The sequence below is a fragment of the Panicum virgatum genome, chromosome 6N (assembly GCF_016808335.1).
Source record: "Panicum virgatum strain AP13 chromosome 6N, P.virgatum_v5, whole genome shotgun sequence".
Classification (NCBI taxonomy): Eukaryota; Viridiplantae; Streptophyta; class Magnoliopsida; order Poales; family Poaceae; genus Panicum; species Panicum virgatum.
Window position 1 is genome coordinate 10565870 of NC_053150.1, and position 15496 is coordinate 10581365.

Genomic DNA, 15496 nt, shown 5'->3' on the forward strand with positions numbered 1-15496 from the left:
TACCCCGATGCGGGCGCCGGACCTTCTTCTTCCTCCTTTCGACCTGGTACATAACACTCTCTCAATGCACTCACTAATTTACCACGCAACATATGTTGGTTTACGTTTATATGTTACGCAGGGTTTGTTTCGAGTACGTTCGTTCCAGATAACGAGGGTTTCCCCTTAGACGAACTCGACAGCTTGACTCCAGACTCACGTGGCGCGCACGGTGACCCCGATGTCTTGGGGTATTCACAGCTAGGAGGAGCACCACTTGGGATCTCTCAGCAACAGACATCGCAGACCGTTTTGCGTCTTGAGCGACAGGTGAGGTCTCCAGATCGTCACACCTACTCCGAGGGCCATGTCCGTGCCCAATAGAGGGCTAAGAGGGTCCGACGCCCTAGGGGTGGTTAGATATATCTGATGTTTGTATCTCTGATGTTTATTTGTAATGAGATAGCTGTGGACCGCTTATTTGTATCCGATGTTTATGATTGTGGTAGTTTACTTGTCATTTGTTTCTATAGATACTATATCAACGAATTCAAACGGAAGTTACCGGTAGATCACAAGTGCGGAATTCGGCAGAGCTTCGCCGCTTTTCTTCTCCTCACCCCTCTTTTTTTCTGAATTTTTAGGCTTAAATGACAAGAGAATGTCGACCAGGGCTTATATATAGGGAGGGAGGACCCTGTCGCCCCTGGGGTGGGCGACAGGCCCCTGTCGCCCGTTGGGGGGCGACAGACCCCCTCCCCCGGGCCAGGGACCTCTTTGCAAATTCCCAAAAAAATTACATTAGGGTCCTGTCGCCCCTGTAGGGCGACCGGGGGTAGTTTTGAAATATTTCAAAACAGATATATATTTTTGAAATTTTGATTTTTTTTAAATATAAAAAAAGAAAAAGGCGCGTCTCCGCCCAGCCGACCGAGAGGGCTAGTTGTCGGCCCAGAGGCCCAGTCAAAGCCTACTCTCCTTCTTTCTCTCTCTAGTCTCTCTGCCCATCTCTCTCCCCGCAGGCTGCTGCTCCGTGCTCCCTCCCCAGAGAGAGAGAAACCCTAGCTCGCGGCTCGCCGGATGGATCCTCAGCAGCCGGAACCGGTCAGCTACCTCTGCGGAGGTGATCCTTCATCCCTCTCCCTCTCTCCTAATCTCCATCCGGTCTCGATTTCTCGCCGCGGTTCCCGGCCGGGCCTGGTTCGTTGCCTTGACACCTCGCCACGGCTGATTTTTGCGCCTGGCTGAAATAAGGATCGAGATTACAAGCTTTAGTACCTCTCTGACTCGTGCTTACAGATGAGGGGGGACGCTTCGTTTCACTAATCTCCAGTAGTTTCCCCACAGTTCGGCGAATAGGGAAGCATTTAGTTCCTCTTTCGTTTTCTCACCGGGAACAACGACTTTTTTTTTGTTTCCAGATTGTGGAGCCGAGAACACGCTGAAGCCGGGTGATGTGATCCAGTGCCGCGAGTGCGGCTACCGCATCCTCTACAAGAAGCGGACCCGCCGAAGTATAATGTCTCCTACTCCTCTCTTGAATTCCTGTGTTCCAGTGTCTGAACTCTGAATTGTTGGCTTGTGATCTCACCAATGACTGCTTAGATCCTATTGTAGTTGCTGGTTGGTAGGCATGTGCTGTTGCGTTTTTCCTTGGTATATCATAAACGTTTACCATGTGTAGGGGTGGTAATTGATTATGACCCTAGAGAGATATTAAGAAAAATAATCAATCAGAGCACAGGGAGCATGCTTCATAATTGGAAAAACAGGCACCGTGGAAGTAAAGCCAAGCAAATTGCTTTCGCGTCGACAAGCTTTCTTCACAATCCAACTTGGCCTTTATACATTTTTAGCTCAAAATTGTATAAGATAAGAGCTCAGCCCTTCTAGGGTCCGGCCCTTTGATTATCTAGGCAAAAATTTGAGGCCCTTTACCAGCCCTAACCCTGTCCATGTGGAAATAAGTCAGTTAGCCATGGAAAATCTCATCTAGGCCTGATGCCCTGTTATCAGAAGGGAGGGTTGGGCATTAAGTTCTTATACATTTACAGACCAGTTTCAAGTAGTTCAAGCACATTGTCATGGAGTTGCCCTGCTGCTGCCCATCCTAACTGATGCTGGATACTTTTTTTCCCATTGTATTTCTATATTTTCTACAATGTAGATATAGCATATTTAACCTGGAATGGCTACTTTCAAAAATTAGTTAGAATTGTGAGAAAACACAGTTTGTATAATTCATCATTGTTTTTACTTTTTTTAATAAGAACCTGTTTGCTAGTCCACAAAAAGGTGTAGCTGGCTTTGCTGAAGATTATTTGTGTACATAAGTTTCCTCTGTTACTTTTGGTAGTATCTCTGTATGCACTTACTATTCGTTGTCTAAATTGATGCCTAACCATGGAAACTCTTCAAAGGTTATGTGAATTCTCAGGGGTGCAAATCCATGGAAGCATGGAATGTGCAAGTTTAAGCTACCTTTTCATCCATTTTCTGTAATTATTTGGTCTTGGAGTAGATTTATTCTTATGGTTAGAGCTCTGAGTTCTTGATGATTAGGGCCCTTGTCCTCCAAGATAAAAAGTTGAACCCCTACCCCTTTGATGTATTTCGGCAAGTGCTGGAAGCAGTCCCTTGACGTGGTTAGACTTTATTGAATTTGCCATGTAGTAGTTAGCTTTTCATCATGGTGCTTGTACATCCAAGAGTGTGAACTGTAAAGCAGTTTGGTTCTAGAATATTTGCTAATCATAATTCAGTTTAGTAATTCATGTTTGACTGGCAACCAGACTTTATATGCTGTTACATATGTACCGTATTCTTGGTAATTAAGCTGCTTAACACTCCCAGAAGGGATTGTAGGTTGTGGTTCATTGATGCTTAAATACAATCCCATACATATGCTCGATGGCATTGCTTTTACTTCAATGACACCTGTATATATGTTGCACAGAATGTTTTTTTTTTGGCAATTTGGCTGTTCTCTATTGAAACTATTATTATATACAACATCAAGAGTAGAATTTATATGTCGGTTTTTTTCCTCGCATCACCTTAAGCTCCTAGGCTTTACGAAGTGTGTGGGTCGTCATGCGTCACCTCAAGCACCTTACTTCCTTAATGACCATGGTAATGCATGAAAGATAGGGGATATTCATGATTAAGCTACCCAATGGTACTTGCTCCTAACCATTTGTTCGATGAAAATGATCATAAATTGGAACACTTGCTTTTCCACAATAAAAGTTTTCCCACAGGACACTGTGTTGAACAGGACATTCACATTCCTTTTGGCAGTCGCTGTAATTTGTAAAGCATGCATGCTACTTGATGCTAGTAGTTTTTACCCCTTATTATTCTCGCTGCTTAAAATGAATCCCCTCTGCATTCCATATGCTTGCCCTGATCACTAGTTCTCATTATTGTTTTTTTTTGGCAGTTGTCCAATATGAAGCGCGCTGAAGAAAAGGGAGCCATGTTGGTTGTGCCTCAAGCAGTGTAACAGGCCGCCTGGGGGAATGAATGACTCGTGGTGATTCGTATGGTAACTCGTGTGTACTAGGTTGTAACGGTGCACTGTACTGCACCTGGAAGCGTTGAAACACTCGGAAATGTGGATGGGTGTCAGATATACCCTATAAGTATTGAAATAGTATGATTGCTTGGAACCTAATAAGTGGGGGTCTTTTGCGCCTTGCTTTGCGCTGTTAAGCTGCTGGTCTCGCCATACACCAGCTGCGGCACCCGTCAGGCTTTTGAGTTTTGAATTCGTGTTGCATTGCCATTATTATTATTTTTGTGGTTGCCGGATCGGGGTGGAAAAAATGCCTTATCCAAGTTTGCAAATCTCGAGTGTTATCCGGGAAAATGGTGGGGTTTTTTTTTTGTGTGCTCCCTGTTGGAGCAACACGCGTCATGGTTCCGGACCAAATGATACTATCCTGGAACTGGAACCTCCGTTCGGTCGCAGGTCGCGATCGGTCCCTTTCCTATGGACCTGCAGAGATGGCATGTAAAATTTGCGGAACTACTTTTAAGTATGGGTCTTGCTTCAAAAGGTCCGATTTTAACGGATATACTATGCAATAAGTACGTTTTGTAGTGTAATCATCATATAGTTAAATTCATATTCCAAACAAAATACTACACATTTCATCAGTTTTGTTGCTACAAGTGACGTACTAGTGAAAAAAGATATAAATCAAAAACACAGTCCTCGAGTCTTGGTCAATACAGTAAAGAACGCATTCAGTTTGAGAACAACCATTTTAAAAGTTAAAACAAAATCAAAAGTTTAACTAGTGAATTTTAAAAGTTAAAATAAAATCAAAAGTTTAACTAGTGGAATCCAAAGCAAGCAGGGCAGCTTGACCCAAGTGGTGAGCGACGGCGACACGGAAGACCCGGGACACGCAAGCCAAGCCGAGACAGGAGAGCGACGGACTTATCCATCATCCGCCGGCAATTCCTATTCTACCCTCCAAGCCTCTTCCCTCATTCTCATCTCATCTCGTCGCCCCCCGACTCCCGTGGGAAACCCGGCGCACGCCATCGCTTGCGTGCGCGTAGCATTTAACCAACCGCAACTCCCCCCAATCCCCACTCCTCCCCCTACCCTCTCCCACCTCGCCTACATTCCCCCCCCCCCCCCCCCAATCCCCACTCCTCCCCCTACCCTCTCCCACCTCGCCTACATTCCCCCCCCCCCCCCCCCCCATCCGCCGGCGATCGATACCGTCCGCTCCGCCTCCGCCTACGCAGTTGCTCTCCGTCCGTCCGTCCGTCGATCGATCCCGTGAGCGCCTGCCGCCCCCGGTCGATTCGGTGGCCCCGGGACCCCCCGCCCCCGCACCTCCCTGACCCCGATCCGTCTGGTTGTGTTCGCAGGTCTGCCGCTGTCTGCCTGCCTGCGCCCGCGTGCGGTCGAGGAGCAATGGCGCGGAGCTCGTTCAAGCTGGAGCACCCGCTAGGTTCGTGCGCCCCTTACCCCCGGCCCCCCCGCCCGCCCGCCCTTGGTCGTCTCTGTTCGTGGTGGGGAGCCCGTGCGTCGGGGCCGCCGCCGTTGCGGTTTGCGGTCGTGGTAGGTGGCGCCCCACGAGCCGATCGGCTGGATCGACCCCTTCGTTCCGGCGGGAGTTTGTGCCCGCGGGGCTCGTCCGCCCGTGCGCTACGGGTTCCACGGTTGCCCGCAACCGTGGGGACCTGGTCCTAGGCTACGACCCACGGCTTCGCCGTTGCCGCCTCGCTGGCCTGCGGGCTAGGCAGACTATCGGAAGATGATGGTGGGGGTTCCTAGTAAAATTGCTAGGCAATTAGTTAGGCCATGGTTTACCAGTAGCTTCTAGCGACTTAACTGCCGATTACCCGCAGCGGGATCGGCACCGGTTCCAGCGACTAGTAAACATGTCTTCATCTGCGATGGCTTGTGTCGTTGATTTTATCAGAGGCGTTGCAAAGTCGTTGGGCTCCTGCTTTTGCTGTTCTGCATGTTTTTTAGGTTTAGTTTGAATCTACGATTCTGAAATGCCTGCCCAATACACCTATTGAGGGTTGTTGCAGCTAGTTGGATAGCATCGTTCCATCGTTAATTTCTACAGGCATGACAGGATACTGCCTGGGCCTGTTCGTTTCGCGTGATGCTTTACCATCATGACAGGAGAAATTAACAGGCATGGCAGGATACTGCCTGGGCCTGTTCGTTTCGCGTGATGCTTTACCATCTTGACACTGTTTGCCCTTCGTGTGTGGGCTCTTCCGTATTCTCTGTTTTTCTTTGTAAACATCTGTATCCTTTTCTTCCATTGCTACTGAATTCTCATTATACATTTGCCATTTGTCATAGAGAGGAGGCAGGCTGAGGCCAACCGCATCAGGGAGAAGTACCCCGATAGAATCCCTGTAAGCTTCTATTCTTGTTGGTATATTCAGCTATTTTTTCATGATCGATGTGATCTCATTCAAAGTGGCTTTCTTGTCATACAGGTCATTGTTGAGAAGGCTGAGAGAAGCGATATCCCAGACATTGACAAGAAAAAGTCAGTCCGTTCTTATCCATTTTAAGAATAATTCCACTGCATTTCTATTGTTTGAATGGTTTTCTTTCTTGACAATATAACTTTTGTGCCTCAGAAACAATAGCTTGTAGAGATTTTTTGTTGTTCAATTTCAAACTCTTGATAGTGCAAAACTATTGGTTCTTGGCTCAGCCATGGGCATTACCCGCGACAATCATCCCTTCAGAGTTGTATATATCTCTAATAAGCCCCAGATCCTTAACATCCCGGTCAAGAATTTGTTCGAATAGTTTTCTTGACATTAGACTTTTATTTGCTTCTGAAGTTATAGCTTGTAGCAATTTTTGTCATTGATTTTTTTTCATACTCTTGATGGTGGAAATTTGTTGGTTGTTGGCTTTGCCTTGGGCATTATCCCTGTGCCAACCATGCCTTCAAAGTTGTTTACTCAAATAAATCCCAGAGACTAGACGTCCCAATCAAGTATTTGTTTCTTCTGCAAGTTGTCATCTGGAAATTGTTTGCTTACTCCAATAGCATATACTTTGCTTGTACCACCTTGCAACATTAACTAATTCAGAATGAAGCCTAGTTTACCAATACAAGCCAAGACCAACTGTAATTTTTTCTATTTTTCTCATACAATACGTATGGTTCCTAATGCCTGACTGCATACAGGTACCTTGTTCCTGCCGACCTCACAGTTGGACAGTTTGTCTATGTGGTACGGAAGCGGATCAAGCTCAGTGCCGAGAAGGCGATCTTCATCTTCGTAAAGAACACCCTCCCGCCAACAGGTACACAGAAATGTTTCCTTTGCTCACACACCATCGTACGAAACAGCCGTGCTGTCCCTAAACATCGCCTCCACTTTGATCCTGCAGCCGCTCTGATGTCCGCCATCTACGAGGAGAACAAGGATGAGGATGGCTTTCTCTACATGACCTACAGCGGCGAGAACACCTTCGGGCTGTTCTAAGCGCATGGCGTCGCGAATGTTGCAAATGCCTCCTGTAAATACATACATCTCAAGAACCTGTGTACATAATCTGGTCCGCCTTTGTCGCTAGCAGCTCTTAAGCTGTGTTCTGCTATTAAAAAAGACCTTTGAAGCGTAAAACGCTCGGCACATTTATGTAGCCCTCTGGTTAAACTGGTGCTTCAGAAATTCTATGAAGTGTTCGTCGCTGATGTCAGTAACTTTGGTTGCTCAAAGTAACGCCAGGTTTGATGGCAGGTTGCTGTTGCGTTTGGTCGTTGACTGGCCGCCCTGCCGACGAAGCCACCGGTGCGTGGCGAAGAGCACCGGCATGCCGACCACCCTAATGCCGCCGGCGCCGGTGGAACTCTGTGCAGTAGCCTGGGGCCTGGCCTATTCGTGCAGTGTGAATCACCACTGTGGCATGCGTTGTGCATCGAATCAGGGCAAGAGTTGCAAACCAGGTCCTGCGCACCGCCGGCAAAGTAGTCTCGATGCGTAATGCGCGAAATGTTTATCGCAACACTGAAATAAATAGAGCAAATTGTACGCCCATTCTACGCGACGTTGCAACGTTGCGACACTCGAGTAAAATTTAGCCAAACTGTATCAAACTTGTGCTCGCTAGTTTGTTCAAAACTTCATCTAATAATAAGATAGTAAACAGTCCAATTCGTAGTACCAAACTTAAGAAGATCACAAGCATCTTGTAGGGAGGATTTGAGAGAGCGGAGGACGGGAGGAGCCCACCTGAGATTCATTCAGAGATGCGGCAAACATCCCATGCCGTGGCCGCAGCAGTTGCTCCCTTCAGACATTCAACTCTCTATGCTGCCAATAAATACCGCACCCTTCACCCCCGGTTGCAGGCAGCCCGCAGCCCGCAGCCCGCAGCCCTCACCCGATACGCTCGCATATTCCGGCTGCTGCTGCTTCGGTTCTTCTTCCTCCTCCCGACGCTGGTCAGAGGAGCTTCGCGCTTCACCCATCAGTCTGCTCCCATCTCCTCCCGATCCATGCGAAAGGGTACAGTGCCTGTCTGCTCCATGGATGCCTGCCCATGGAGCTTCGATCTCCTTCCCCGCAGCAGTGCGCGGGGCGACGGGGTGTTGGCGCGGTTCAATTCGAGAGCCTGCGCCCCGGGAGGCCATGGGGGCCCTCCTCTCCGATTGAGCCGTGCCAATATCACGTCGCCCTTCACTCAATCTGCTTGCCGGCCATGGTTCATTTGTTGTTCTTGCATGTGTCATGCTGTTCCTTTACTGCCATGGCTTGAGGCCGAATAGAACACTTCTCTATCTGCTTACAGTGCATGATTGAATCTGCATCAGGGTATGTATATATAGTTTCACAGCTGCACTCACCAGTTTTTTGGGCTGCTACTTTTCAAACTCCACATTTACTCTTTGTTCTTTCAACCAAAAAAAAACCTGCTTTATTCTTTGCAATGCACGGCCAACATGAAAAACACGATATGCATGGTTTCTTTTAGTACACCTTGCTATATTTTTACCTGATGAAGATATGATGGTCAGGGTTTTAATTTCCGACCGGTCCAGCCAAAACCGCCGGGCTCCGGTACCGGTATACCGGTCCGGTTTGGCCGGTTACCGGTCGGAACCGGTGGAATTCAAATTTCGCCGTTCAACTGGTTCGGACTAGTATACCGGTCGGTTGGACCGGTTTACCGGCCGGTTTGACTGGTAACTGTCCAAATTCAATTTTTTTCTTTTTTGGTTTAAATTCAAATGCCCACAAAATATACTAAATAAATATTTGTATAACATATTTTAGCCTAAATGAACCCTCCAACCCTCTTTTGTACTATTTTTATATTGTATTTGTATACTTTTATATGCACGTTTTTTTGTTTAACTTCAAATCCCCGCAAACTATACTAAATGAATGAATTTTTAAGAAAATTTGACACCATTAGATTCGTCGCACCTTGAAGTATTTTTAGGAATTTTTTGGGAATTTTTTATTTTTTTAATTCAAATTTGAATTTTGAATTTGAGCCGGTTTGGTACCGGCCCAAACCGGAACCGGGCCTGACCGGTAACCGGTCAAACCGAACCGGTTCCCACCTGTTTGAGGAACCCTGATGATGGTTCACAAGAAAAACATCACCATCAGTTGGCAGTTGCTACTGTTGTACTACTAAATATAAACAGGTGAATAAGTGCTACTCACTCATTGATCTAAGTTGTTTAACTTGTTACACCTGAACATTCTAGTAAGGGAAAACCTGAGAATTACGGTGCAATAGCTCTGCCACTTGCCTAGTCCGTCGAGCTATTTAGATTTGCTTGCAAGATATGCAATGAAGTCCCGGCCTATTCATCAGGTGACGCAGGCAGAACAAGAGACTGCATGAAAGGAATCCGAGTCAAGATCCGTGAAGCTTTGCTGTATATGCTCGCTACGGAAGATAGCTCCTAATGCCCGGCCCGCGCCTGCGATCAAATCAGGGAGGAACTTTTTGGTGGAAACATCAAACAAATGGATGGACACTATGCAATGCCTGAAAACTACTGGCAAGGAAAAGCTGATCATAAGTGTTCGTGCGGGGGCGGCTGATGCTCGCTGCAGAGCCTTGTATGTGTGTAATTGGAGCTATCATAGAGAGAGCATCCATAAGGACAATTGTTTTTGCTTCCCCGAAAATGTTTTACAAAAAAGGACAATTGTGATAAGCCTTCATGGATGTCACTCCTCCCTGACCTCCATTTCGATTTCGTTGTAGATGAATGCGAAGTCTTGATCCATGATTCTGATGTTTGATGCTCCGCGCCAAATCAATCATCTTGCAGTAAAGTTGTTGTGGTTGTGTATTTGCACATTGTGTATGTGTGCTTTCTTTTTTATTGGAGAACTGGAAAGAACTATTCGTTTTCCTGACCCTGATTTCTGAAAATGTGGCTCACTCAAATGCCTTGGTACAAGTTTTACTGCACCCTTTGTGAATATTTCCTTTTGGGGCACCAGCAGGGGAGATGCCGTGGTCAAGAGTATCTGTCAGAAAAGTACAGGCACGCTGGCCCTAGGTGACCATGGAATGGTGCAGAATCTTGCAGGAAAAACTGCAGCCAAACAAAAGCAACAACAGCTTAACAGTTAACAACATGATCAAAAGGCACTTGCACAGCAGTAACACCTTTCTTGTTTTCATTCCAGCCTTTCAGAGATCACCCACTTAGAGGGCTATCAGCACAACCGACAACGGAGGTCATGTGCAAACTGCAAAGGATCCCTCTGCAATTCCGCACCAGGTACCACACAGCCTGAAGAGAGAATCAAACTGCACGCTAAATTCCTCGGTATCAGTTCAATCATGCCTGAATGATAAGACTTCTGACGGTCGTCAGGGCGCCCGACAACGCGTTCAAGGGCCGGGGATCGAGCTGTTGGCTCCGACGACGAACAGCAACGCGCCAACTAGGACGGCAGAATCAGCATCCAACTTTGTGCATGAACCGGACAAGCTGCCAGATACAGGCTGATAGGGATGCTGAGGCCTTGTCGTCAACCGTCACCTCGGCTTTCGCCAGGGCATACGGTGTGAGGGGCAAGCCTGAGCTGAGCTGCATCTGGTCAGTCTGAAAATCTGCAGTTTCCGGCTCCTTTTGCACTGATCCAATCTGAATGGGTGCGTGAAACAAACACCTACACCCTTGGCTTTCAATGAGAAGAGTAGTCAAATAACCATTCATGACATCACAATTGGCATTCAGAGCTTTGAAATCACCTTGTTCAGTATCGATAAACTGGTAATGTAGATAGGTTCACCGCCTCCAACAGAAAGGTGATTCATCAGGAAACCAGGCAACATCGAAAAATTAACTCGATCGGAGTGACATTGAAAAATTGACACGATCAGATGGCTCATGCAAAGTTGCATAAATTGCCAATGAAGATTCAGTTAGGACATGATGCATCATTACGTACGAATAAGCGCAAGATCAGCAACGGCGTATCCTGGCACCTACGGAAGCAAATTCACGAAGAAACAGCAGCAGTCAACCAGCACATATCAGTGAAGCAACACCATTCAACACAGGTGTGCTGGTCCAGTGATTCACAGATTGCTACAGGTAGCAATTGCAAACTAGTAACAGGCAGAAGCACACAGTCAACCCCAATCCTCGCTAGCAAAAGCACAACTCTGCAGCAGTTTTATTTTCAGTTCATCATGGCAGGAGCAAACCCAAGCACCAACTGCCATTTATTACATCACGGAGAAGCATTACTACATGTAGCATGGCACCTGGGTGTCTGGCCTTCACTGGAGTTCCTTGAGGAAGTCGGCGTGGTCAACCAGAACCTACAATGTCAAGGATAAAATGTAACATTTTCTGGAAAATTACTTTCCTTCAAAAGAAAGATTCAGAAACTAATACATAACATGTTGCTCAAACTTTTACAAAATGGCATGTGTCACAAATATTTTGGTTTGAAATATATTTGAACCAATATGTGCATTATCCAGATCCAATTATCTGAATAGCTATGATATGGCCATGAAAAGTTAGCATTGCACATCCTTTAAACAATGATTTGCCTCTGTTTTCTTTTCTATAAACAGATCCATGCCCATTATCACTTTGCAAGTTTGCATGCATAAATTGAATTGACTGTCCGTTTGCTTACTAATGGTATTTCATTTGGTCAATCTGCCCTTTCTCAGCCAACTGTTCAGACTGAAATTATGTCTTAATTAACTCTCAAGACGTAAGATGAGCACCATAAAAGAGCCATAATAAACAAATCAGAATGCAAGAAAATTTTGATGAGATAATGACTATCTTCATGAATAAAGGAATGGCTTCAATTTCGCATTAAGATTCTACCGTTTCTACCACATTTTGCCAATGATGCCTATTCTTTTGCTTTATTAATCTCCCAAGGTAAACCCATGAAACAGGATTCTGTTTCACAAGTAATAGCTTGGCTTCAGCTCCACATATGCATCAGAATAAAGCTTTGAAACTACAAGTTTTACTAGTTTCTACCAAAAAATTACTGACAACGATAAAAAAAAATTACTGACAATATAGACTTGAAGAAAGCATTAGGTCATTTTCTGGTTAACAATACAGTACAGACAGAAGGCATACCACTTTCCAGCCATCTGGGTCAACAAAAGAGGCGATCTTTGTGTTGATCCCAGGTAGCGGCCCTGGCTGCCGCAAAATCTTTCCACCTAGTTCTTTCGTCGCAAGATCAACAGCCTCGGCACTCTTGTACACATCATTGGTTCCAATAGCAACCTGCACTTACATAATGACTAATGAGGATCATCAAGAAATGGCAAGATTTATTAGATAAATACTGCATATAAAAGATTTTGTTGGATCTCTTTTTAATTAAATGACACACAAGTCTCCTGCATCTTTCGAGGAAAAAAAGATTGTGTTGGCCCCCAACCACTCTGAGCAACACCTCAAGCACACAAATACACTCACACCGAGAGGAGAGAAGGGAGAACAGAGAGCAATCTGTTTGGTGGTGCTGAAGTAAGCTGCAGCTGCTCCTATCTCTTCCATAAATCAAAGGAAGGCACAAGACAAAGTAAGGTACATGATGTCTCTATTAATTACTACTAACTAGACCATACTTCTATAATAGCACTAGCTGAAACATACTCCCACAACTTGCTACTGTTACTGCCTGCAGCTGTCATGTTTGACAAGCTGAGCATGGCCACAAGAAATGGAGAGCACCAGCTACTCCTGATGTAGGTGATGTTCAAAAGCATACAAAATTATCCATCAGATTCCATACATACCTGAGCATATGCATTGCCCTTGCTATATTCTGTGCGACCATAGTTGTATGTCAGCTCCAGAACGGTTGTCTTGTCCTCATCAGCGTAGCCCAACATGGCAATGGTATACTGCACAAGGCCAAATATATATATTCAGTCTAAAATTGAAAGAACGCCAAAATTTTCATGGAATTTCTCTCATCACCAAGAAATCTGGCAAGCATTCTTTCAACCCCAAATATGTGAAGGTACCTTATAATCAGGCACATCCTTCTTTCTTAGGAGCTTCATCCCAAGGGCCTGCATGATACCAAATAATATATCATGTATGAGACGGGCTGCTGCTCGAAGGATATAATGAAGAAATATTTAGCATTTCTAACTTCTGGAATAGCCTACCCTTACATAAGGAAAGGAAATACCTTCTCATAGAACTTGATAGAACGCTCAAGGTCACCAACACGAAGCATGACTTGGCAAAGAGGCTCAGGTGTCTCGGCCCTCTGAATAAGCTCAAACAGGTAACCATCAGGGTCTTGTGCAAAGGCAATAACAGTGGATCCTCCCTTGACAGGACCAGGTTCACGAGTAATCTTGCCACCCTTGGATTTAATATTCTCAGCCAACTTGTACACCTGAATTTGCATACATGATATCATATAAGCATAATTTCTGTAGCGCTAACAGTAGGCATTGCAAACATACAATACTTACATCCTCATTAGCGATAGCGAAATGCCCAAAGCCCTCTCCGATGTCATACTTGTCGACGCCATAGTCTGTTGGACAAGAGTGAACTTGTTAGCACATGAGGAAGTCGAAGAAAATGTAACTTTCCAAGGAAAAGAGCTGATCAGCTCATATGAAGACAGAAGCATATCCATTGCTGAGTTTCTTATCAGGTTGGCCACATATTATGCAAATGTGAAGTAGAATATTGAAACAACTGAGCCACAGAAAAAATTTGGCAGGTCACTGAACATACTGTATGTCAATTCAAGCGCAAAGTTGGTGGTCTCTGGTCCAAACCCAAGGAAGGCATTTGTGTACTTCTCATCAGGAACGTCTCTTTTCCTCAGCAGCTTCATCCCAAAGCATTCCGTGTAGTACCTATCAGAATCACAAGATGACATCAGAAGTATGACATTAACTCTAGATGTTGAAAATGTTGCTTAAAATACAGAAACATACTTGATTGTGCGGTCCAAATCCCCAACACGGTAAACAGCATGAAGCATCCTCTTGTTGTCCTGTTTGTTCCATTCAAGCACAGCCTCAGCTGGCTTTGTGGCTTCGCTCCCAGTTGCCATCCCTGGTACAAAAAGTCACACATTTGATAAGAACAAGAGGGAAAAGGTATATTGAGTAAATAGAGGATTAAGCACAAGGAGTACGGGCTCCAGATTATGAAAGTTGTGGCATTTTTACAGAATTCTGGCAGACAATCGTAGTGGTTCAGAAGCTTATTGGTAAGGAACATACAATTGGTCTTTTTTAAAAAAATGCATTTATCAGAAATACTAGTCTGCTGCAAGCCTGCAACTCTCGATCTCTCATCCAAAAAAAAAATAGTACTAACATAACATAACTCAAGGTGACACATCTCTTTTTTTTCACTGGCACCTTTCAATCGCATATTGGCAATCCCAACCAAGTAGAATATTTGCTCCCTCAAAGAGTCACCAAACAAGAATACAGAGATCCAAGGCTCCACATTGTGGAACTCTGAACTCTGAAGACGCAATTAGTCATCTACACACCAGTTACCAGTAGTCAATCTACAATGGACACATGACCTCCAAAACCCCTGGCAAGAAAAGAACCGAACCTAATCCCTAGATTTTTCTAGCGGGTTATGTGCAGTCTATACAGGGTTGTTAAACCTCGAGTTCCCCTTCCTATTTCACCATTAGGGAGAAGGGAGCAGTGGAGCACTGAAATCAAACTCCTCCCCGTACAGGCGTTCTTTCAATCTTTGGGGGAGAAAGGGACAATCTTTAGGTGGAAGGAGATGATGATCCAACTCTCACAGAGCGAGAAACCGACGGAATCAAGAAACAGAAATCTACCCCCACCCCCAAATCGGGCCTCCAGGAACCGGGGAATCTTGCACGCGAGGGGTTAGAGGAGAGGAGATTAGAGACGGATGCTCACCTCGGGCTGAACTCCGACCGGCCTCGGCTCGATTCGATCAAGAAGCACGCACAGGCGCGCAGCAGTGAGCTCTCAACCGCAAGTGTCTTGGCTTCTTCCTCCTCGCGAGGAGATGAGTGAAGGCACCGTACCTATATACTGGCTACAGTCCACAGGAGGAGTGCAGAGTGTGCTGCCGGCTAGAAGGTTCTTCAGTTTTTTTTAATAATTTTCTCTCTGCACTCACTTTAAAATTTGGAATCGTAACTTTAATATCAGAAAAGTCGGCTGCTTTTCCTTAGGAACGATTAGACGGATGGATGGCTATTTTCCCAGGATAGAAGGGATTTAGAAAGTAAATAGAATAGATCATCATATATCTAAATCGAGTATTCAATATAGGATAAAATCCATTTTTAACCATTCAACTCTTGCCTCGGTTTAGTTTTGACCATTGAACTCCAAAACCGGGTATCTTTGACCGCTCAACTATAAAAACCATTCATTTTTTACCATCGGGTTGTTTTGGTGGCCGGTTTCGCTGACGTGGACACCACGTGGCAATGGGGCCCACATGTAAGTCCATTTTTTTTATCTTTCTCCATTTCTTCTCTCTTTCTT

At 45.3% G+C, this 15496-nt stretch overlaps 3 protein-coding genes across 3 annotated transcripts; 2 read left to right on the top strand and 1 right to left on the bottom strand.

Annotated features, from left to right (window-relative positions):
- The first annotated feature begins 917 nt into the window (after positions 1–917).
- LOC120677816 (DNA-directed RNA polymerases II, IV and V subunit 12) lies at positions 918–3749 on the top strand. Its single transcript, XM_039959022.1, has 3 exons — positions 918–1102; positions 1401–1493; positions 3422–3749. Exons 1-3 carry the CDS (start codon positions 1060–1062, stop codon positions 3442–3444), a joined length of 159 nt encoding a protein of 52 aa, XP_039814956.1. The 5' UTR covers positions 918–1059; the 3' UTR covers positions 3445–3749.
- A 778-nt stretch (positions 3750–4527) lies between these two features.
- Positions 4528–7196, top strand: LOC120677819 (autophagy-related protein 8C). Its single transcript, XM_039959024.1, has 6 exons — positions 4528–4777; positions 4870–4952; positions 5825–5880; positions 5965–6017; positions 6675–6793; positions 6881–7196. Exons 2-6 carry the CDS (start codon positions 4916–4918, stop codon positions 6973–6975), a joined length of 360 nt encoding a protein of 119 aa, XP_039814958.1. The 5' UTR covers positions 4528–4777; positions 4870–4915; the 3' UTR covers positions 6976–7196.
- A 3730-nt stretch (positions 7197–10926) lies between these two features.
- LOC120677817 (lactoylglutathione lyase) lies at positions 10927–15104 on the bottom strand. The gene is made up of 9 exons (XM_039959023.1): positions 14897–15104; positions 13934–14054; positions 13728–13852; positions 13457–13521; positions 13165–13377; positions 12995–13042; positions 12764–12871; positions 12093–12245; positions 10927–11299 (listed from the first exon to the last, which is right to left on the bottom strand). Exons 2-9 carry the CDS (start codon positions 14050–14052, stop codon positions 11258–11260), a joined length of 873 nt encoding a protein of 290 aa, XP_039814957.1. The 5' UTR covers positions 14053–14054; positions 14897–15104; the 3' UTR covers positions 10927–11257.
- Positions 15105–15496: the final 392 nt, after the last annotated feature.